The sequence below is a fragment of the Oncorhynchus clarkii genome, chromosome 12 (assembly GCF_045791955.1).
Source record: "Oncorhynchus clarkii lewisi isolate Uvic-CL-2024 chromosome 12, UVic_Ocla_1.0, whole genome shotgun sequence".
Taxonomy (NCBI): Eukaryota; Metazoa; Chordata; class Actinopteri; order Salmoniformes; family Salmonidae; genus Oncorhynchus; species Oncorhynchus clarkii.
In genome coordinates, this window is record NC_092158.1 from 44098194 (window position 1) to 44123220 (window position 25027).

The 25027-nt window shown below is 41.8% G+C and overlaps 1 protein-coding gene across 6 annotated transcripts in view; it reads right to left on the reverse strand.

The window, feature by feature from the left end:
• LOC139423219 (opioid-binding protein/cell adhesion molecule-like) overlaps positions 1-25027 on the reverse strand; it is a 547364-nt gene that overhangs the window by 39991 nt on the left and 482346 nt on the right. For all 6 annotated transcript variants that reach the window (XM_071174981.1, XM_071174985.1, XM_071174984.1 and 3 more), the window contains one exon: positions 14596-14721. In XM_071174981.1, the coding sequence (XP_071031082.1) occupies positions 14596-14721 (126 nt within the window). The remainder of the gene's footprint in view (positions 1-14595; positions 14722-25027) is intronic.

Below are 25027 nucleotides of genomic sequence, written 5' to 3' on the forward strand. Positions count from 1 at the left end.
CTATCAGAGGACTCCGAAGTTAGCTCTGCTGAGGAGCCCAACTACCGGCACACTCCGTTAATGGTATTCTGAAGCACTTGATGCGCCAGCTCAAATTGAAATAGTATTTTCATGTGGAATATGTTCTTGTTATAAACATAATATTCCCTCTGTTGGTTTTATAGGCTAGTGATGGGACTGTTCAAGGGAATAACAGAATAAGCAGCTTTTCCTAATTAGGGAGAATGTTATCTTCTTAACTTCCCAGCTGGAACGCCAAACTACCCACATAGAAATATAAGACAGTTTTTAACATCCAGCTGTGGACCTATTCAAATCGGCTTACTTATTTCACCATTTGAAAAATAAATTCACGTCATGATCACCCCCCGTAAACTTTTAATACGGCAAGTATCCATTTGGAATGGAAATTGATTAGCGTAAATTGGCGTCATGTGATTTGGTTTAATTATCTTGTAGTAAGTGCATCCTGTTTTTGTCTGGTATTGTTTTGTGCGGGTGGGTGGGTGGATATTTCTGTACTTCGTTAACCTACTTAACAAGTCAGCAGTAATTTCATATTCAAGATGACTGGATTGCTCTGTCTGTTTGGTCATTTGACAATGAGCCTCTGCACACTCTTTCTATTCATTGGATCCCAATGGCAGTATCTTTTATATATTTCAAATAATATATCTTCAAATGAAAAGACAGGTTCATAAGTGCATAATAATGAACTCAGTCACATGTATGTGCTGTTGCCATCTCTTATATCTTAAAACACACGTCATACATAAGGCTTGACAACAACGGAAGAGTTGACTACAGAACACACAGTATGGGACCAGACTACAAAAGCATGTACATACATACACTACCTTGGGTTATATAAGTGAACTTCACAATACTCAACAAGGTATTTATGGTATGCGCGACTTCAGATCATTAGAATGCTTTGGCAAAAAGTCACAAAATACAAATGAATGGATTTCTGCAAATATGTAAATACCATGGATGTCCTCTTACATTTGGGAACATCACAGTCCCATTGATCAAACAACCATGAAAAGGTAGGGTCTCTCTCCCTCATTTACCTATGCACATCCCCAAGATCAACAACTAATTCTAGTCAGAGCGAGATAACCTAAAATCTAATGAGGAAACATTAGCTAAACCCTCTCAAACTTGTTAAGCTAGTTGGCTATCAAAATTGCACTTAAACAATGGGGAATAGTAGCCTGATCGTCCCTCTGCATCTTGTCTGCCAATGCATGCTTGTCCCAACCCATGTTTTGACAACTGAATGGGAACTTGCCTGCTAACCAAAATACACCTGCCTCTCTAGCTGTAGCCACTGAAAAACAATATTAAGGGAAAAAGTCAGTCACTGACCCACTCATGCAATGACATGACGTCCTCCCAGCAGCTAGCTAGATACCATTAGGCTCTGTGTTTTTAGCTTGCTAAATAAATAGCTAACTAGATAAGTAGATACGCTAGCCCAGGTGTATCAAACTCAATTAGCACATGGGCCATATTGAAAAAAACACACATTTTGCATGCCAGACATAGCCTCTTTGTTTTTACAACCCCCCCAAAAATGGCCATTGTTTTATTAGAAAAAATATAATGTCCACTTATGTACTTAGAATACTGTATAGAGCATTTTAACATATTAAAACAAAAGGAGATAAATCATATTTTCCCAGTCTTTGCTGCCATGCTTGCAGATGTGGATAATATGCTGCGACCCTAATCAAAAAAGATTTAGTAACTCAAAATAACAAAAATGTAGCTATAGGTTTGTTGTAACATTTAAACTTAAAACATTTTTCATTTTGTTTTGCACTGCATGGATGACCAGTGCCGTTGAATGCAGTATTGCTGTATGGTGCACTCAAAATATATTGTAGATGAGTAGCCATCCTAGGATACGACTTAATTGTTGCTGTAATAGGCCTACACGTTTCTCCTTTGCATGTTTTTTTGTTGTTGCAAGTTTTGTTTATTGGGTATTCATTGCCAAGCTTAAAAACTGAAGCCAGACTGCAAAATGTTTGTAGCCGAGCTAGGACTGTGGCATGTGTCTGTACACTTTCCCTCCATTGCGTGCTGTAAATGGGACACATGAAATCAGCGCAATTGAAGTTGTATTCACTAATGTGAGCGCATCAGGCTGTAAGTTCATAAAGTAGAGAACTCAACTCTTGACTCATTTATACTCGCCCGCGGGCCTTGTGTTTCAGACGTGCACTAGCATATTAGCCTCGTTTTGAATTGTGATTGCTAGTTTGATTGTATTGACATTCCCAGCCTTAGTTACAGTCGTCCGTTTTTTGTTCAAAATATTGAGTTATTGAAACTGAAACAGTGCATCCTTAATGGCTGGTGGTAGAAAACAATGTACCAGGCCAGCTGTGATTTACAACCTGATAACAATATTTTTTGGACTCCCAAGAAATGTATTGGTGAATTACACTGAACAGAAATATAAACACAAGATGTAAAGTGTTTGTCTCATGTGTCAAGAGCTGAAATCAAAGATTCCAGAAATCTTACATAAGTGCAAAAAAAAAAATCTCTCAAATTGTGTGAGCAAATTTGTTTACATCCCTGTTAGTGAGCATTTCTTCTTTGCCAAGATAATCCATCCACCTGACAGGTGTGGCATATCAGTAAAATGATTAAACAGCATGGGAATTGCACAGGTGCACCTTGTGCTGAGGACAATAAAAGGTCACTCTAAAATGTGCAGTTAAGGCACAACAAAATGCCACAAATGTCTTAAGTTTTGAGGTGGCCTGCAAATTGCATGCGTACTGCAGGAATGTCCAGTAGAGCTGTTCCCAGAGAACTGAATGTTAATTTATCTACCATAAGCCACCTCCAAAGTTGTTTAAGAGAACTTGGCAGTACATACAACCGCAGACCACATGTAACCATACCAGCCCAGGACCTCCACATCCGGGCTTATATTGTCTGTAATAATTAAATTCATAGAATTGAATTCCAATGTTTGCAGTGAAACCATCTGCCAGACCATTGACTCAAACGTAATTGTCATGGACATGTTTAACTTGGATCAGCCTCTCAGAATAGCACTAAAAACAAACAAGCAACCCAGAAAAGGACAAGAAACAGCCCATACTAACATATGTAGCCTGAGAAACAAGGTTCATGAAATGTACAACTTACTAACACTTGAAAACATGCATATTCTGGCCATTTCTGAAACACACTTAGATCATTCCTTTGATGATGCCGTAGTATCTATACATGGTTATAAAATATATAGGAAAAATATAAATGCAAATGGAGGAGGTGTTGCCGCTGTGGATTTGCACAGCCGAATAACTTCTGCACAAACTGTCAGAAACTGTCTCAGGGACTGCAGTCTTGACCTGACTGCAGAGCATTGTAACCGACTTCATTGGGCAAATGTTGCAAGGATCTAGCCACAATTCCTGGAAGCTGAAAATGTCCCAGTTCTTCCATGGCCTGCATACTCACCAAACATGTCACCCATTAAGCATGTTTGGGATGGTCTGGATTGACTCGTACAATAGATTTTCCAGTTCCCGCCAATATCTAACAATATAAAATCAAATCAAATGTGCCGAATACAACAGTGAAATACTTACTTACGAGCCCCTAACCAACAATGCAGTTAAAACATTTTTTTTTGGAGAAGAAGGTCTCTGACCTCCTCCCTATAGTCGGTCTCGTCGTTTTCCGTGATCAGGCCTACCACTGTTGTGTTATCGGCAAACTTAATGATGGTGTTGGAGTCGTGCCTGGCCATGCAGTCATGAGTGAGCAGGGAATAAAGAAGAAGGACTGAGCACGCACCCCTGAGGGGCCCCTGTGTTGAGGATCAGCGTTGTGGATGTGTTGTTACCTACCCTTACCACCTGGAGGTGACACGTCAGGAAGTCCCGCGTCCAGTTGCAGAGGGAGGTGTTTAGTCCCAGGATCCTTAGCTTATTGATGTGCTTTGAGGGCACTATGGTGTTGAACGCTGAGCTGTAGTCAGTGAATAGCATTCTCACATAGGTGTTCCTTTTGTACAGGTGGGAAAGGGCATTGTGGACTGCAATAGAGATTGCATTATCTGTGGATCTGTTGGGGCGGTATGCAAATTGGAGTGGGTCTAGAGTTTATGTGAGCCATGACTAGCCTTTCAAAGCACTTCATGGCTACAGACTTGAGTGCTACAGGTTGGTAGACATGTAGGCTTGTTACCTTAGTGTTCATGGGCACAGGCACTATGGTGGTCTGCTTAAAACATGTTGGTATTACAGACTCGGACAGGGAGATGTTGAAAATGTCAGTGAAGACACTTGCCAATTGGTCAGCACATGCTCGCAGTACATATCCTGATAATCCATCTGGCCCTGCGGCCTTGTGAATGTTCACCTGTTTGAAGGTCTTACATCGGCTGCAGAAAGCGTGATCCCAACATGCTCTTATGCATGTTTCATTGTTATTTGCCTCGAAGCGAGCATAGAAGTAGTTTAGCTCGTCATTGAAGAGGAGTGGGACAACATTCCACAATCAACAGCCTGATCAACTCTTCGAGACAATGTTTCTATTCTGCTAACAATGCCTTACTGCATGTCATGGAATTTTGAGTCAATTAGAACCTATTTTTAAAACCTCTAATAAAGTTTGTTTTGAAGCATAAACTGAGAATTTGATATTTTTGACTGATATGTTTCATATCGCAAAGTAGTTAAAACGCTGTCAGTTCCACTTTAGTGTTAGTTTTAGGCTTGTCGTGACGTTGTATTAGTTAATGTGATGACTGTTCCTCATCGAATGATTGAAGGTTTCTAATTGCGTGATTAAATTAATCAAGCAATTATCAACTCATTAACCTGGGGCACCATGGGAAGATTAGTTTTATTAAATTTCTATTTCCCAAATTAACTCAAAGAATATCAGAATATCGATGTTACAACAGTCGCTAATTAATCAGTTTCCCCTACAGTCTCATTCTGAACGTCGCATAATCTGGGAATCTGCAGGGACCCGGGTCCCACCAATGAGTTCGTACCACGCCAATCTTAGTTGAGTATTTATTTACTAGAAAGCTAAAATGATGATAAAAGATACACAACACACAGTCTAGGCTGTTGATTATAACTTAGTATAACGGGCCAACACACTATGGCGCGTGTCACCCAAAATGGGGATTTAAAAGAGAGGGAAAAAGAGAGGGAAAAAGAGAAAGTACACGAGAGAAATATACATTTGGGTGCATTTGTCAGCTATGCTAATTTTAACCCTAGCCTTGCCCCAAACTGCCGCTCTCATGGGTCAGAATATAATGATGTAATTACGTGTGGGAGGTCTCAGATGGGAAGCTCCGCGTGGGTCGTTTAGGCTTCTCAATGACGCACTTCTCCGGTGCAACTCTCGGGTTGTCCTCACGATGTCAGTGTTCTTTTGGTCTGATTCCTCACCCTTGCTCTGGGAGGGCTCTTCTGAGGGCAGACAGCTCTGTAGCTCAGAGCTCACAGTGTAGGAATGAAACAGTGTAGATACCCCGATTCGATGGAGAGTGGAGGTTTGGTGGTCTGGCTTGAATTCACCCGCTTAGACACAGCTACTCATCAGTAGCATGGTTAGAAAAATATTTATTTGTCTTCAACCCTGGGTTGAGTTTTGAGTTTGTTGACTTTTTAGACCTCGGCTGCAGCTTGGGTCACGTAGTCTGTTATGTTAATTCTTCACTCAATGTCTTATACCCTCGGGTCAGAAGTGGGCGTAGCCGCCTTTTGGGCAATTTTCTGGGCGTACCAAGATAAGAGGCAAGGTCTAGATTTTACTAAAATCCAATTTTAGACAACTAACTTCACATTTCATCTTTACCAAATCATTGTCTTTGATTTGGACATTTTTCACACAACGTACAATGTATAAACACCAATCATATCCTAGGAAAACTATTACAGTTACAATGATTTTGTAATAACGTAATCTATTAACCTTTAATAACAAAACAAAAATTACATACATTTTCATATTCCATCTATCATCATGACCACCATTGTGGCTGACGGAAACCATTGTTCCAAAGTCCCATTATTGCATGTTTAATGTTCAGAGGTTGGTTCTCCATAGTGAGAGGACACAGGAATGTTGTCAGTGGCCTAAGATTTACCATGGGTGTGAGGGGTCATAAAAAAACATCTTCAGACCCCTAGATCTCTCCTCCACTGTTGGGGTTGAGAGATAATCTGTAGGGTTGTGGTCTCCTGTAACCTGACCTGATCAGGACAGTCATGACAGGCCTAACATAAATTGTGCATTTGACAGCTCATTTTGACATGGTGAAATGGAGAGGTTGGAACCAGGTGCAGAGAAGAAGAGAAGGGACTTATAAGCTTGAGACTGACACTCGAACGATGACAGTTCAGTGGACCAGTTCGGCAGTGTGTTGTGAGCATACTCTGCCCAAACGAGGAACTTTCTCCAGTTGCTGGCTTGGGTGGAGATGAAACAGCGAAGGAACTTCTCCAGCTCTTGGTTGGCCCGCTCTGTTTTCCCATTTGACTGTGGGTGGAACCCCGAGGAGAGACTTGCGATGCCCCCAACAGGGAGCAGAATGTTTTCCAATACCGTGCGACGAACTGGGGCCCACGATCTGAGACAATGTCCCGGGGAAGTCTGTGTATTCGAAAGACATGGATAATCATGAGATCAGCGGTCTCCTTCGTGAGGGCAACTTGGGTAAGGCGATGAAATGGGCTGCGTTGGAAAACCAATAGTGGTAAGCCCTTGGGATTGGGGAACCCTGTGATAAAGTCTACGGACCAAGGCGGCCGGTCGCTGTTGTGAGGACTTGCTTTAGGCACAGGTGGAGCAGGCCGCAATGAAGGATCTCACATCCTCAATCATGTTGGGCCACCAGAATTTCCACTTCAGGAACTCCAGTGTCCGATTAACCCCTGGATGCGTGTCCCCATTGTAGTACTCGGGAATGGGCTGATCACGGAACATAAAGTCTGTTAGTGGGACCCCCATCAGGTTCAGGTTCTCGGGTCTGGCCTTGTCGAACCGTGGTCTCAAAACTCCATATCATGGGGTCCACAATGTGGGACCTGGGGATGATGGGCTCAGAGTCCCTCTCCTCATTAGAGACATCGTGTTGGTGGAACAGGGTGTCTGCTTTCTGATTCTTGTATCCCAGGCGATAGGCTAGTGTGAAGTTGAACCTGTTAAAGAACAGAGCCCACCTAGCCTGGTGAGTGTTCAACCTCTTGGCTTCTTGAATGGAAACCAAGTTCTTATGGTCCGTCCAGATCACAACAGGTCGAGGTACCCCCTCCAACCAGTGTCTCCACCCCTAAAGGGCCCACTTAACTGCCAAGAGCTCCCGGTTGTCTACATCGTTATTGCGTTCGAGAACTGGCGAGAACTGCTTGGAGAAAAAGGCACATTTCTGCAGTTTTTTGTCCCCCTCGCTCTGCTGTGAAAGGACCGCCCCTGCTCCGGTGTCCGAGGCGTCCACCTCTACCACGAAGGGACGGGTAGGATCAGGATGGACGAGGATGGGTTCAGAGGTGAAACGTCCCTTGAGCTTCCCGAATGCCCTCTCAGCCTCGGGGGTCCAGCAAAAACGGTTCTGGGACTTGCTGGTTAGGTGCGTGAGAGGCGCTGCACCAAAGTTGAAAAAATGTGCAAACCCGAGGAACCGCTGGACTTGTTTGAGTGAGGCGGGACGCGGCCAGTCGGTGACCAACACACCTTGACAGGGTAAATTTGAATGCTGGCGGTAGAGGAAAGAAACTTGGGATACATGGAACTCACACTTCTCTATCTTGATGTAAAGTTGACTCTGCAGGAGGCATCTCAGGACTTGGCGGATGTGCAGGATGTGTTCCGGATTGGTCTTGGAGAAGATCAGGATGTCGTTGAGGTAAACAAAGACAAACCGATTAAACATATTCCTAATCGTGTCATTGACCAATGCTTGGAAGACTGCCGGTGAGTTTGATAATCCGAAGGGCATGACTAAGTATTCATAGTGGCCAGTCAGGGTGTTAAAGGCAGTCTTCCATTCATCTCCCTCCCTGTTTCTCACCAGATTGTAAGCGTTGCGGTGGTCCAGTTTGGTGAAGAATTGGGCCCCATGGGCCAACTCCAAGGCGGTGGACATCAGGGGTAGGGGGTAACAATTCTTAATCAGCCCTCTAATCGATGCAGGGACGCAGACATCCATCCTTCTTTCCCACAAATAAGAAGCCTGCACCAGCTAGGGATGTGGAGGAGCGAATGAAACCTTCCTCCAGCGACTCCCGGATGTAATTGTCCATGACTACTGCTTCAGGGGTCGAGCGGGAGTACAGACAGCCCCGGGGATGGGTGGAGCTGGGTCGAAATTCTATGGCGCAGTCGTATGGACGATGAGGAGGGATGGTGGTGGATTGCCTCTTACTGAAGGCCTCCCCGGAGGTGTAGTACTCGGGAGGAAGAGCGGAAAAGTATTGGTTTTCAATACATGCCGGGCCACAGGGCGAGGCTCTTGATGGGGGTCTTAGGCATTTAGTCTAGCAGTTCTTACCCCAATCTAGTAGGTGTTCTGTGGACCAGGAGAATAGTGTGTTATGTAGCACTAGCCAGGGGTACCCTAGGATAAGGGGGTTCTCGGTAGCAGTGATCAAAAGAAAACTAAGAGTCTCAGGGTGGTTCACTCCAACCTGCAGTAGAATGGGCTTGAACTGATAATCCACCTGGCCGGAGCCGATGGGGCGTCCATCGAGGGCTTGAATCTGTAGAGGAATGGGACATTTCATGCAGGGGATTTGTAATTCTCTGGCGAAGTCAGAGCCCCGGAGTCCACAAAGGCTTGAATGTGGTGCTGACGGTTATCCCAATGGATGGTTGCGGGTAGTGTCAGATGGTGATCGGGTAGCTGGGGTGTAAATGGGTCTCCCATTGTCCTGGCGAGCCCCAGCATTTCCTGTCAACTCTGGGCATGTAGAACGAAGATGGCCGAGAGCGCCACAGTAGAGGCATCAGCCATCGCGCATGAGTCCATGTTGAGGCAGAAGCTTGCTGTGACGTGGTGAGGTTGGACCAAGGTGCAGAGAAGAATCCAGACGAGGAATCAGTGGTTAAGAATAAACATAATACTTTACTGAGAAATGGTAGCTGCAGGATCACAGTACATTTGAAAAACAACCAACACTCTCGAAAACCCACGAACACGGTAAACAATTCAAGTTTCTGCAAAGGACAACAGAAAACACACCTCTTTTAACAGGGAAATCATGAGTAAATAGGACACACCTGGGTGTCATTAATGTCTCTAGTGACAGGTGGAACCATGACAGACAGTGCAAGTAGTCTGTGCTTATTTGTTAAAAAAAACATTTGGCCATGACCCATGACATTTAGTATGAGAAGTGGGCAAAGGCAGTAATAGCTGCACCCTATGAAATTATAAAGGTATACTGTATAATAAAGTCTCTGATTGCTCTTAGCCAATGTCAAAAATGCTGAGACGCCCAAAGCTTTCTTAACTGCACTTTAATTTACCATCATTCTCTTGTTGTGTTCATCATCAGTGTCACTATTTGTCTTTGACGGGTAAAAGAAAACAAAGAAAATCCAGCCATGTGTAATATTGGTGTAAAGGTTCAATAAAAAGATAATGCAGTCACTATCTCGTGCACTCAGGAACAAGTCTGTGCCCTCTTTTATATTCTATTTAGATTCAGATTTTGTTAAAGGTGTAACACTCATAACGTTCAGTATCCTGTATCTTAAGAGCACACAATGTCGGGTATGAAATGTAGACTTGTGGGAGAGAAACACAACAGATGTCATTATTTCCAAAGGATTCTGTATTGGAATGTGTGCACTTTTACATTTCAGCAGGGCGACTTACAGTAGTGGGGGAATACATTTGTCATTTTTTTGTACTGGTGAGAATCAAACCCACAACCCTGGCATTGCAAGCACCATTATCTACCAACTGAACCACATGGGACCACACAGGACCACTTACACACAAATAGGGCTTGTGAGGACTAGTAATCACTAGACTCTGGGAGATATGGAAGTAATACATGCTATTAAAAGGGAAAGCATCGGAAGGTACTTTAACATGCTATGGTTCTGATTCTAAAAAAATAACTAAGAGTGTCCTCGTGCTGTTACCTAGGCAACATACTACATGTATAGCTAGATAGTCAATTCTACAAGATGAACGCCATAATGTTGATTGACAGTTTTTGAATAATGATGATTATAATGTGTGGCATGAACATAATGTCTCCCATCAGTGCATGCCAAAAGCAGATATAATGCAGTAACAATCTAGTGCAGTTACAGTATGGTTCACAAGCATTAGAATGACCTCATATACAGCATACAGTAGAAAAGGCCTACACCCAGGGGGGAAATTGGGGGAGAACTCATGTAGATACAAAACATAAAACCTGCCTCTGGGATAACAGCCGTAATGAGCTATAAAGTATTCACTGTTACCACCTGAATGCATTAAATTGAGTCTGTCACTACTCTACTGTATTGTACTGTAATGTGCTGTACTCTACATTTTACTTTACTGTGTACTGTAATGTACTGTACTCTGCACTGTACCGTGCTGTCCAAACTTGTGAAACATAGATGTCTACGATTGGTTCAGATTTAGTCCGGTCCGGAAAGGACTAAATCTTAACCAATTATAGATGTCTATGCTTGAGCTAAATCAAGGCCAGTCCGGACCAAATCTGAACGTCTATGTTTGGGCCAAATATAGGCCGTCCGGATATCTGCGGATTACAATGATTGGTTAAGATTTCAAGGCGGGTCAGGACCAACCAAAAAAAGACAGAAAAAAAAGATGTCCAAAAGACATCGTCTGACGTCAAATAATTTGTGGGAATCAATTAAGGGTCTGGCAATGTCATTGTTATTTTCAATCATAAAACCTGATTAACTGCTCCAAACCTGGACGGAAATTATAAAAAGTGGAAAGAGGTAATCGCTAATCTGTCCAAAAAGGCAACAGTACAGGCAGGGAAAAGGCTAGTAACGTCATCCAGGAGATCAGGAAATAGGTTTATAACAGGAAATCCGATAAACTAAAGTACATGCAGGAAATAGACAAAAGGCGTCATTAGTGAGGCAGGAAAAAACTATCATAGACGGGAGGGTTAAATTACAGTGGGAAAGCAGCGCTCTGAATTTAAGTGCGTCACAAGGCAAACAATACCTCACAATGATGTGGTGCAAAGAACTGAACTAAATAGTGTATGATAATGACATACAGGTGTGTGAACAGGTGATCAGAATTCAGGTGATTGGGATCTGGAGAGTGAGCTGCGTTCAGGGGATCTACGTGTCTGAGAGTGTGAGTTGAAAGTAGACGTTACAATGATGGCATATACTGTGACACATCAGAAAGTTCTCAGTTCATATACAGTGCCTTCAGAAATTGTTCACACCCCTTGACTTTTTCCATGTTTTGTTATGTTACAGCCTGCATTTAAAATTGATCAAATTGAGATGTTGTGTCACTGTCCTACACACAACACCCCATAATTATGTTTTAAGACATTTTTACAAATTAATAAAAAATGAAAAGCTGAAATGTCTTTAGTCAATACGTATTCAGCCCCTTTGTTATGGCAAGCCTAAATAAGTTCAGGAGTAAACATTTGCTTAACAAATCACATAATAACTTGCATGAATTCACTCTGTGTGCAATAATAGTGTTTAACATGATTTTTTAATGAGTACCTCATCTTTGTACCCCACACATACAATTGGCTGTAAGGTCCCTCAGTTGAGCAGTGAATTTCAGACACAGATTCAACTATAAAGATCAGGGATGTTTTCTAATGCTTCGCAAAGAAGGGCACCTATTGGTAAACGTGTCAAAATAAAAAAGCAGACATTGAATATCCCTTTGAGCATGGTGAAGTTATTCATTACACTTTGGATGAAGGCACTGTATGTACATCCCCACCTGTCTCTCCAACTGGCTGCATGCACATCAAAATTTTTGATGCCGAGTGATATACAGTGCCTTGCGAAAGTATTCGGCCCCCTTGAACTTTGCGACCTTTTGCCACATTTCAGGCTTCAAACATAAAGATATAAAACTGTATTTTTTTGTGAAGAATCAACAACAAGTGGGACATAATCATGAAGTGGAATGACATTTATTGGATATTTCAAACTTTTTTAACAAATCAAAAACTGAAAAATTGGGCGTGCAAAATTATTCAGCCCCCTTAAGTTAATACTTTGTAGCGCCACCTTTTGCTGCGATTACAGCTGTAAGTCGCTTGGGGTATGTCTCTATCAGTTTTGCACATCGAGAGACTGACATTTTTTCCCATTCCTCCTTGCAAAACAGCTTGAGCTCAGTGAGGTTGGATGGAGAGCATTTGTGAACAGCAGTTTTCAGTTCTTTCCACAGATTCTCGATTGGATTCAGGTCTGGACTTTGACTTGGCCATTCTAACACCTGGATATGTTTATTTTTGAACCATTCCATTGTAGATTTTGCTTTATGTTTTGGATCATTGTCTTGTTGGAAGACAAACCTCCGTCCCAGTCTCAGGTCTTTTGCAGACTCCATCAGGTTTTCTTCCAGAATGGTCCTGTATTTGGCTCCATCCATCTTCCCATCAATTTTAACCATCTTCCCTGTCCCTGCTGAAGAAAAGCAGGCCCAAACCATGATGCTGCCACCACCATGTTTGACAGTGGGGATGGTGTGTTCAGCTGTGTTGCTTTTACGCCAAACATAACGTTTTGCATTGTTGCCAAAAAGTTCAATTTTGGTTTCATCTGACCAGAGCACCTTCTTCCACATGTTTGGTGTGTCTCCCAGGTGGCTTGTGGCAAACTTTAAACAACACTTTTTATGGATATCTTTAAGAAACGGCTTTCTTCTTGCCACTCTTCCATAAAGGCCAGATTTGTGCAATATACGACTGATTGTTGTCCGATGGACAGTCTCCCACCTCAGCTGTAGATCTCTGCAGTTCATCCATGGGCCTCTTGGCTGCATCTCTGATCAGTCTTCTCCTTGTATGAGCTGAAAGTTTAGAGGGACGGCCAGGTCTTGGTAGATTTGCAGTGGTCTGATACTCCTTCCATTTCAATATTATCGCTTGCACAGTGCTCCTTGGGATGTTTAAAGCTTGGGAAATATTTTTGTATCCAAATCGGGCTTTAAACTTCTTCACAACAGTATCTCGGACCTGCCTGGTGTGTTCCTTGTTCTTCATGATGCTCTCTGCGCTTTTAACGGACCTCTGAGACTCTCACAGTGCAGGTGCATTTATACGGAGACTTGATTACACACAGGTGGATTGTATTTATCATCATTAGTCATTTAGGTCAACATTGGATCATTCAGAGATCCTCGCTGAACTTCTGGAGAGAGTTTTCTGCACTGAAAGTAAAGGGGCTGAATAATTTTGCACGCCCAATTTTTCAGTTTTTGATTTGTTAAGAAAGTTTGAAATATCCAATAAATGTTGTTCCACTTCATGATTGTGTCCCACTTGTTGTTGATTCTTCACAAAAAAAATACAGTTTTATATCTTTATGTTTGAAGCCTGAAATGTGGCAAAAGGTCGCAAAGTTCAAGGGGGCCGAATACTTTCGCAAGGCACTGTAGCTCAAAGACTAACTGCTTGTTTGTGCACTTTAGCCAGTCTATAAAGTATAGACACCGAAGGAGGCGATAATTGAGTAAATGTGCATGCGTCTTCAATGTTTTCAAGGGGTACTGGCACAACAAGTGACATTTTTTCTTTTTCAGTCACTGGGCCCAATTATGGCTCCCCCCCAGTCGAGAAGAATCCTGGAGTGCGTGGAAAATGGAGCCCTATCAAAGCAACTCGCCACTTATCTCCTAAAAGACAGGGCCAGTCACATCCTTGTCGTATTAACATTTAAATTCTGCGATCCTTGTAGCGACAAAAAAAGGAGAGATTGAGAGAGAGAGGGGAGGAAACTGTTGCGCAATAACATCTACGTGAAATGTAGCTCATTACAAATGCAAGCTTCCCCTCGCCTGATTAAGTGAAGCATAGACTCTTAGATAGGCAGACTATTTTGTGGTCTTCCGTCCTCTGGACAAGATAGTGGTATGTTTGAGCCCAGTGCTTTAAATCTCCTCGATGTCAACCGTGACATGTTTCTCTTTGCAACAACGCTCACAATATGCAAATTATTCTGAAATGTATTCCATCATTCACTCACTTGCCTCCAAAACATTATTTCTATACATATCATTAGTGGGTAATGGTGATTAGGGAACAGGTAGTAGACAGATAATGAGATACTCATAAAGGAAAAGGATGCAGTTCACCAAGTGTCATTGGGGTTACCTAATGTCAAGGTGACAGACTGGAGACAGTTGAGAGAGAGGGTGTGTGTGTGTGTGTGTGTGTGTGTGTGTGTGTGTGTGTGTGTGAGAGAGAGGGGGGGGGGTGAGAGGGGGGGAGTGAGTGCTAGAGAGGGGGGAGGGGGCTGGGGAATGAGCGAGAGAGTGTGAGAAAGAAAGAGCAAGAGACAAAGAGCGGGAATGTATATAAACAAGTAATTGAGGTGAGAGGCTTGTAGGTTTTGTCTTACCTGAGGGAGAGAGAAGTTTCCAGGTGAGCGAGGGTTCTGGTTTGCCACTGGCTTGGCACATCAGAGTGACGTTCGAGCCTTCATTGACCACGAGGTCCTTCGACAAGTTGATGATTGTGGGGGGCACTGCAAAACACAGAAAACGACACTTGTTTGCTATTTGCTTTGTTTGACCATTTTATTTTTGTAACATTTTATTTTAATTTTTTGGACAATTAACAATAACATACATTATTATTGTAACTTTGTTACCAAGAATTTGGATAAAAGATCAAATACAAAATATTGAAATATAAAATACTGTAAATATGACAGGTGTGAGCAACGGAGTTCTCTGAATCTTGATATCAAGTTAGCATTGTGACAGCTACATCAGTGTCTCTTATAACCTATAAGGCAGTCTCCGAAAAGTGGAGGAGCACTCAGAAAAAGATAGCCTTTCCTGACATTACAGTTTACCCTTAAAAGCATTCACTGGTGGTACAGTGGACTGAACAAAGAGCCAGAGCTATTCAACCATAACCTCAATCAAAATGTGACCGTGTCACAGGAGTTATTCCACCTCAAAGGAAGATAGTGTATTAAATAGGCCTTAGTTTGCTGTTTGGGCCATGGGTGCATCTAAGGGCCACCGTAGCCTGCTCACCATCAATACACTCGGATAAGTTCAGCTAGAACAAGGCCTACTCAAGTTGGGGGTGAACGTAAAGTAAGAACAAAGAACAAAGTACACTAAACATTACTATGGTTGGTTGGAGTACATTCAGATGAAACCATTTCTACAGATCATAAACATGGGGTTTTAGAATGTGGGAAAGAGAGAGCAAAACATGGTTGCAAACCACAGATGTGATCTGAAAACTATGACCTTGAGCGTTGCTAGTGCAGATCCAAAGAGAAACAGCCACAGCCACTTTCAGGAGTCTCTTACCAGAACACACATTTCAGCTTTTACTTTACACCTGCTCTTCACTCAAAAGCTCACCCCTGACAGTGCAAAGCACTGAAATTCTGCAAAGATCCGGAAACTAGTCTTTGAAATATTTTTTATTCTTCAAAAAGCAGAAGCACCAGGAATAGCACCTTGACCTAAAAACAGTCAAAGTGTGAAGGGGAGCGAGTTGAGCAGGGAGCTACTATACAAGAAGGGACTTCTGCAAGCTAGCCTTAAAATGTCTCCCCTTTCTATGGTCATGTGTAGATGGGATACAGCTATTGTGAAATTGATGTCCAAAGTGGATGTTTTAAAAAACAAACATTTTAACAAACCCTAACCCTTTACCTAATTATCCTAACCTACTACATTAATTATCCTAACTTACTGTATAAGTTCTCCTTAACCTGCTACGAAAACCCAATTTTGACAAAAGCTGTGACAATAGCCCTTTCTATGTCCCTCCTCAATGTCACTCTGGACCTGGCACCAGAGTGAGGTAGCAATAACCATTGCTCAATTGAGTGCTTTTCCACTAACAATATGTATAATTCCTCTCAAGCCACTTCAGGTAGTGAAAATGTCATCCATTTCCTACAACTTCATTTGAATGAGACATGGAAATATAGTGATATTGAATGATATTGTTAGGCACTGTATGTTCCACATCAGGGACACTTGTTCCCCATCTCTAGCAAACTCAGCTGATTAAACTAATTGCATTCTCAAATGAAAATATGTTGATTAGTTGGAGGTGTGTTAGATGGAACAAAAGTGTGACACCACAAATCAGGCCCCTGAGGAATGGAGTTGCCCATCCCTGTTCCACATTTTTTTGATGAAGTGTAATGGCGGACTGACAAGCTATTTACCAAGAACAATGTGCCCCATCTATGATGCTTTTCCTCTCACCAGCAAGTGACAGGCAAGGTATCTGCCAAACCAAAGAGAGGTGTCCTCGTGTTTTGACATCTCCAATATGTCCTGTCAAAGGACACGTTTTGTTTTCTCTCCCTATATTTCTATTTTCAAGAAGACAGTGAGATAGATAGATGTATGTTCTTTTTGAGAGGAGCCCAAAGAAATGTGGGTTCAGTACCAGAAAAATGCAATTCACCTCATGGCTGATCTATTGATTGCCTTTGTACCTTGAACACTATTTGAGAAGAGTGCAGTGCAAGGCCTAATCCTTGTCTTTGTGGAACCCTTGCAGAGAACAAAAAGGAAACAGTCAGCACAAATATAAATAAAAAGTCAGTACAAATATACAAATAATCACATTATTTAGGGAGTCACTGGGAACAGAATGGCATGTGATGCGTAAGCCCGTGTCACTCCCTAAAATGCTGAAGCACCGTTTAGATTTTGTTGGAATTTTGTGAACTAAATGCGTGTCAAATGTCACACCATCACTTTAGTCAACAAGCCAGAGGAATGTCTAATGATTTGGTGACTCTTCACTGAGTCCCACCTCCCCCCGAGATGCACACCTACACACATACCCACGGAGAGGTTGGAGAACAGGATTAACCACAGTGCAGCGCCCCTGGAGCAGTTTAGGTATTAAGTGCCTTGCTCAAAGGCACAATGGCAGGAGATGGTGACGAGGCCAGGACACTAATACCAGCAATCATCTGATTTTCTACCCACTCCCACCAGATTTTTCCTGACAACAATCTGCGATTCTAACCAACAACTCTCCAGTTGCTGGCCGGCCTCTCTACCTGCCATCCACTGCTGTATAGTTCAACAAGCAATCAACTTCAAAGATTAGTACATTCCCACTCAAATAAATGTCCTCCAACATTTCCTTGAGGAGTATTGACAGCATGTGTTCTTACAAAAAATGTTTTAAATTCTCTAGTACAGCCACTATTGAAGGTTATTAAATGCTTCTCAAATATGCCCTCTGGTGGTCAAACTAACACTAACTAGCATTAATTGTACCAGTGGTTCACACTTAAATAACATGCCATAAAACTCTGCAGCACCATGCAAGCTGCACTGCAGTACACTTCAACTTTTAAGGATGAACCACTGTACATGTGCTACTGTCCTGTCTAGCAGTCAAGACTCACCCAAAACTGACTTTCCCATCTCTCATGAGGCCATATGGAAGGCCCAACAGGATGATCCTGGAAGATGGAGAAAAGATGGTCAATCCTACCACAAAGCTGACCATCATTGAAGACAAAGTCTACCGAGTTGTACAGCGACCTCACTGAACACACTACCAAATGTACATACCTGAACCTCTATGCCTTCAACTGCTGCAACATTTCCATGAAGACCCATTAGCTAGTCATTAGGGAAGGTTCAAAACCTACAAGCGGTTGCAAGCATTACTATACTGGCCACATCTGAGCATGGATGTGAAGTCACACATCTGAAAATGTCAGGTTTGTCAAATGTACAAACAAGAAGGAAAAAAGACTGCTGGCAAGTTGCAGAAAACTGTGGTTACCCGACCTTGGGAAATGTTGGGTGTGGATTTGATGGGTCCATTTCCTAGAATCTCCAATCATAATGTGTACATGCTTGTTTTTGTTGATTAATATTCCAAGTGGGTGGAGCTCTTTGCCCTTCGTCAGGCTACAGCGAGGACCGTCTCTAACATCCTCACGAAAGAGATCCTGACTCGCTGAACCGAGGTTCCCAATTTGTCTCTGATCTCTTTGAGACCTGCCAAAGATGGAACCTGAGACAGATGTTGACCACGGCCTATCACCCACGGACGAACCTCACCGAGAGGGTTAATCAAACCTTTAAGACAATGGTTGCTTCCTATGTTGGGACCCAGCACAAACACTGGGACAAATACCTTCACGGGTTTTCGATTTGCCCTGAATTCTGCTGTGCAAGAGTCCACTGAAGTCACCCATGCAGAGCTGAACCTGAGTCGTCGCCTCTGAGAATCCTTGGATATGGTGCTACAGCCCAAGCAAGTTACTCCAGACTCTGCATGGTATGACTAGGTAGGCCATATTCACAACTTGAGAGCTCTTATCTCAAAGAACATGATCAAGGCACATCTCAAGCAGAAGAGAAATTATGATAACAAGAGTCAAGACATGCAGTTCCAGGTTAGTGATCAGGTGTGGCTTCGCTCTCATCCATACTCAAAAGCTGAACAATTCTTCTCAGCCAAGCTCACTCCTAAATTGCAAGGACCATATACAGTGGTTCTTCCTGTAAAAGTTGTGTCATACTGCAGCACACCTTGCGGGCTACCGCAGAATTCTATGGCACGTTATTTAATTGTCAGCCATTGTTACCATTAGTGCTAGTTTGACCACCAGAGGGCACTAGAGAATCTAAACTTTTTTTGTAAGAACATAGTGTATGGGATTTATTTTAAGAAGTGTAGCTTAATTCATTTGATTAATATTATACTGTTTCTATTCCAAGAAAACGAAAAATGAAACCCTTAGGGTTTCCGTCAGGAAAATATGGCAATATACAACATGACAGTCGGGAGAGTAGGCTACAGTACTAAGTGCATAACATTTCCACACCCTAATTGCAATCTAAACAATACCCAAACGGAGATTCAGTGAAAATAATAATCTTGTTGATTTATCAAGACCAGTCCTCGTGCTCATTTCAGAGTAGCGCTGTCTTGACCTCTGAATGCTGTCTCTTCCATTCATTTTGAAAGAGTATTTTCCGGTAACCAACAATTTGTTTACCTTCATTAGCCTACTTTGTTCCAATATTTCTGTCATTCAGTGATATTTATTCCCATAGTTAATCGGTATGGATCCATAACAAAATAAACATCTGCATTTTGAAAGAGTAATTTTGTCATTGTTTTATTAACGAAAGCATAAAGATGCTGATGAAGAAATACGCATTTGTTTATTAGGCTACTGTGCATTTTGACAAGTAACATAGCCTACAGTACATACTGTAGTAAACATGGTAAAGTGCCTAATTCCTTACATAAGGGGGAACAGGTCATGTCCAGACTTTCTCAGTGACCGCAAGTACTCCTTAACTCTGTCTTTAATGCTTTTTCGGTTTGCATCAGTCATGGACAGAAACTTCTGAGACACAGTATTAATGATGAACACTAGGGTGTCATGCCCTGATCTGTTTCACCTGTTCCTGTGATTGTCTCCACCCCCTCCAGATGTCGCTTATTTTCCCCAGTGCATTTATCCCTGTGTTTCCTGTCTTTCTGTGCCAGTTCGTCTTGTATGTTTAGTCAAGTCAACCAGTGTGTTTTTCCAGTTCTCCTTTTGCTATTCTCCTTTTTCTAGTCCTCCTGGTTTTGACCCTTGCCTGTTTCTGGACTCTGTACCTGCCTGCCTGACCATTCTGCCTGCCTTAGACCCACTCCAATTTGCATACCACCCCAACAGATCCACAGATGATGCTATGGAATTGGAGGAAATTGAGCACCGCAAGGTCCTGGATATCTTTGAAGAGGAAAACGATGAGACTTTTCTCGGTTTCCCAGACCAAGATGTCCCTTCCAAGGCAATGGCCGGCTTTTTACAAGGGAAGGGGCGTGTGACTGCCCTGAATTTGTCTGAACCGTCTCAGTACTTCTCCTTCAAATAGGGCGCTTCCCCTTTAATTCCCTATTAAATAGCCAGCATCAGCTGCGCAAAAGTGGGTTTGTGACAGTGGCCCGAGAGGGGAAGTGTTCTACCCTCAGCTTGGAAGCTCGTTGAGACCCAGTTTGTTTTGTTTGTAGTAAAGTGTGTACTGTAAACGTGACGCAGGATCAACCACTATTGGATTTACCTATGTCTATTGTTGGACTACTGATTTACGTTGGTATCTGCTGTTTCTTCATGGCCTTTCCCTGCTGGAGATCTGATGGCAGATTGGATTGTCTGACTGACTACAACTTTTTACATACGGTATTTCCATTTGTTTTGGTGTGATTTATACCGTGATGATTTTTGTGTTCAGTTGTAGTGAAGACTACAGAGATGTGAGACTCTTTTTATAGTTGTGTGGTAAAATAGTTTATTGCAATCTGATTGCATTAATGAGAACGTAATTACACATCACTTTATGAAAGGACAAGGTCACTTGGGATCACTGTACTCCTTACCGGGCTGGACTCTTTTGGGCCCGAGGTACGGGGCTTTTCTTGAGGAACCAGAGCTCACTTATGTTTGTGATAATTTATTTTGGGTAATACAACTAATGCAAAAGAACAGTTGTTTTGAAGTTATTTCCTTTGTTTTAAGGGATTATGAAAATAGTATTTCCATACTGACTTATACATGAGTTCTTTGTATTGGTGTAGACTTGATGGACCAGACAGGACTCATTCCCTCCCAAACAAAAAGGAGAAATCAATATTTTCTCTGGTAGGCACAACCTACCTGGCACCCCTACAAACAATAACCTCAAGTCAAAACTGTTACATTATAGTACCAGTCAAAAGCTTGGACAAACCTACTCATTCAAGGATTTTTCATTTTAGAAAAATATTGAAGACATCAAAACTATGAAATAACACAAATGTAGTAACCAAAAAATAATTAAAACAAATCAAAATATATTGCCTTGATGACAGCTTTGCACACTTTAAATTCTCTCAACCAGGTTCACCTGGAAAGTTTTTCCAAAAGTCTTGAAAGAGTTCCCACATATGCTGAGCACTTGTTGGCTGCTTTTCCTTCACTCTGTGGTCCAACTCATCCCAAACCATCTCAATTGCGTTGAGGCCAAGTCATCTGATGCAGCACTCCATCACTCTCCTTCTTGGTCAAATAGGCCTTACACAGCCTGGAGGTGTGTTGGGTCATTGTTTGTTGAAAAACAAAAGATCGTTCCACTAAGCGCAAACCAAATGGGATGGCATATCGCTGCAGAATGCTGTGGTAGCCATGCTGGTTAACAGTGCCTTGAACACAAAATAAATCAGTCACCTGCAAAGCACCCACACCATCACACCTCCTCCTCCATGCTTCATGGCGTGAACCACACATACGGAGATCATCCGTTCACCTACTCTGTGTCTCACAAAGACACTGCAGTTGGAACCAAAAATCCAATTTGGACTCTTCAGACCAAATGACAGATTTCCACCGGTCTAATGTCCATTGCTCATGTTTCTTGGTCCAAGCAAGTCTCTTCTTATTATTGTTGTCCTTTAGTAGTGGTTTCTTTCCAGCAATTCGACCATGAAGGCCTGATTCACACAGTCTACTCTGAACAGTTGATGTTGAGATGTGTCTGTTACTTGACTAGCATTTATTTGGGATGCAATCTGAGTCTGGTAACTCTAATGAACTTATCCTCTGCAGCAGAAGTAACTCGGTGTCTTCCTTTCCTGTGGCGATCCTCATGAGAGCCAGTCGTCATTGCGTTTGATGGTTTTTGCACTTGAAACGTTCAAAGTTCTTGAAAGTTTCAGCATTGACTGACATTCATGTCTTAAAGTAATGATAGACTGTCCTTTCTCTTTGCTTATTTCAGCTTTGCCATAATTACCATAATATGAACTTGGTCTTTTATAAAATAGGGCTATCTTCTGTATACCACCCCTACCTTGTCACAACACAACTGATTGGCTCAAACGCATTAAGAAGGAAATTAATTCCACAAACTAACTTTTAACAAGGCACACATGTGAAATGCATTCCAGGTGACAAGCTCATGAAGCTGGTTGAGAGAATGCCAAGTGTGCAAAACTGTCATCAAGGCAAAGGGTGGCTACTTTTAAGAATCTCAAATATTAAATATATTTTGATTTGTTTAACACCTTTTTGGTTATTACATGATTCCATATTCATTATTTAATAGTTTTGAAGTCTACAATGTAGAAAATAGTAAATAAAAAAAATAAAAAAAACCTGGAATGAGTGGGTGTGTCAAATTTTGACTGGGACTGTATTCATCTGTTTGTCTGTTTCCTAGATTTGGTATTTACAATTTAAAGTAATGCGTCCCATCATACAAAGTTTGACGATCACTAACAGAAAAAAAAACAAAAAACTGCAACACCACTATTTTATCTTGTTTTGTCACATTGGGCTTGTTTTGCTAGACATTTGCCATGAATAATGTATCACGTGTCAAGTTAATCCTTAGTTCCCTCCCGTATGAATGACAAGTGCCCAGAAAGTGTGTCAGCTACACTTTGTTTGTCTTGGTTCTCCCAGCCTGTAGTAGTTCTTCGAGTTAGGGGTGAATCTTCCAATATTTCTGGAGCTAAAAAAATACCTTCAGTTTAGGAACTAAATTTGAGCTGTCATGTCACTGCAGAACTTCATCTGACTGCTCTTATCATTTACCATGGCACAGGTCCGTTCAATTTCTATTCCTAGATTCTAGTCAGTGCATGTGTCAAAATTGAATAGAAACTGATATTCAATTGAAATCCTCCTATCGAACAGACTGTAGTCTACATGGATGTGACACATCCTCTGCCAGTGACACAGTTTAAACCCACTTGATACAGTCAAATTGGTGTACTAATACCTGTATTTTCCAGATATTGCCTGTCAGTCAGGCATTAAAAAATATATATTGGGTTGTTGTCCCGGCAGGAAATAGCACATAATCTAAAAACATTTGAGTTATCCAGTCTACCGACAGAAAAGAACACACCAACACAACTGGAGGCTGCTGTATCAAAGACAGCCCACTCTCTTGCCCTCTCCAACTGTGCAACCCAAATCTGACTATATATAAAATATGTATCTCATATTTGTATTCACTGTACCCCCTCCATTGTGTGATTATCTACCCCGCTGTGTGTTAGCTATAATGACCTGAGGGGTTTTACCAGCGGCAGCCATTTATAGTAGATGACGTGTTTCAAGTAATTGGTAAAACATATCGTTCTATCAATGTTTTACTTTGAATAGTAAGTGAGCATCAATATTCATGACAATCATATCTTTATTTTGATGAATCGACTGTATTCAATTTTCTTATCTTAGGAGGTTTTACATACAGATTTCACAAAAAATGTGCATCAGCGGTGCTTCTTGAATTAATTCAACAGTTAAAAATAAAGGACTGTGTGAAATAAAGGACCCTTTTTTTAATTCATTAAAACATCCTCAATTAAAGAAAGCTGCACGAGTGTGATGGATCATTCAAAATATACGCATATTTACTGGTAGTCATATAGGCCTATTTACCAACCATATTTTTACAAATGCGAATAACCAGCAGAGTGCACAAAAGGCACTTTCAAAGCCAATAAAGTGCTTCCTGTGAGGGTCTTTCCTTTTATATTGCACAGTCTGTCACACGGCCAATAAAGAGATCGGCCTGTGTGAATGTGACCCAAATGGCAATCTTTGGGCACTGGTCAATAGTAGTGCACTATATAGGGAATAGGTTGTGAATTGGGATGCACCCTGTGTATGTGTTGCCACCAGATTGGAATTCTCCAATCTTTTATATGAGGTAAAGCATGTTACATTTAGTTATAATAGAGCTGTCCCTTCCCTTCACTTTTGATGGAGGATTTCAGAGCTTCAAAGGATTCTTAAGTCAGCAGGCTGCTATGCTGAATCAAAATAATTAGCTTGTGTCTAGCTGGCTGTATTAGCCCTATATTCTTAACCTAGAATCCCAGCTGCTTCACCATTGGAAGCCAGGGGAAAAGAAAATATTATTACAGAAAATGGAGATTACCCCCTGGTGGTATGGTCTTCGAGATTTTGATCTGTTATGAAATGAAGCCCTTACCTGAACAAGGCCTTATGAGACACTGAACCCAATTATTTCCAAGCTCAGGCCCGTAGAGATTACTAAAACCAGGACATCTCAATTAGCAAACTAGGATATCCACCAGAATAACAACTACAGTCATCTTGACTGTGATTGCCAACAAAAATATTGTTTCATTGCACATCCAGGTGAAACCAATCATTCCAACGCTGTAACATCTCATACACAGCCACTTAAGTCATAAGCAATCCAGTTTATTTTGTCCAATGTGACAAGACAAGATGTTCTTGCTCCTCAGTGAAGAAATATACATGAATTAATATTCTCAAATGTTGGCTCCACAGCTGCGGCAACATTGTTTGCGTCTTGTGGAAATGTCAGATGATTTGACATGCAAATGATGACCTCTTCCAGACATTGATTAACATGTAAATTTGGTAATCAAGCACGGCATATTTGCGGCATCTGCATTTCCACTGATGCAATTTGCCTTCTATCATAAACAGGCCTGCGTCATTCCTTTGAGCGAGATAGCTACTTTGCAGAGAATTCCCCCTTCCTTTCTCAGACCCATTAAATAAGTACTGATGATCTTACAATGTTATCTGCTTAAGGCGTATCCCAAAAACTTGCAGCTACTAGAGCAAAGGATCAATATTTCATTGTTGATTTTGATTTCTAGGAATTCTCTGGGTTTTTTCAGGGGTGTATTTTTTAGACTTTATTTTACAAATTTAATCTTTATATAACTAGGCAAGTCAGTTAAGAACAAATTCTTATTTACAATGACGGCCTAGGAACAGTGGGTTAACTGCCTCGTTCAGGGGCAGAGCGACAGATTTT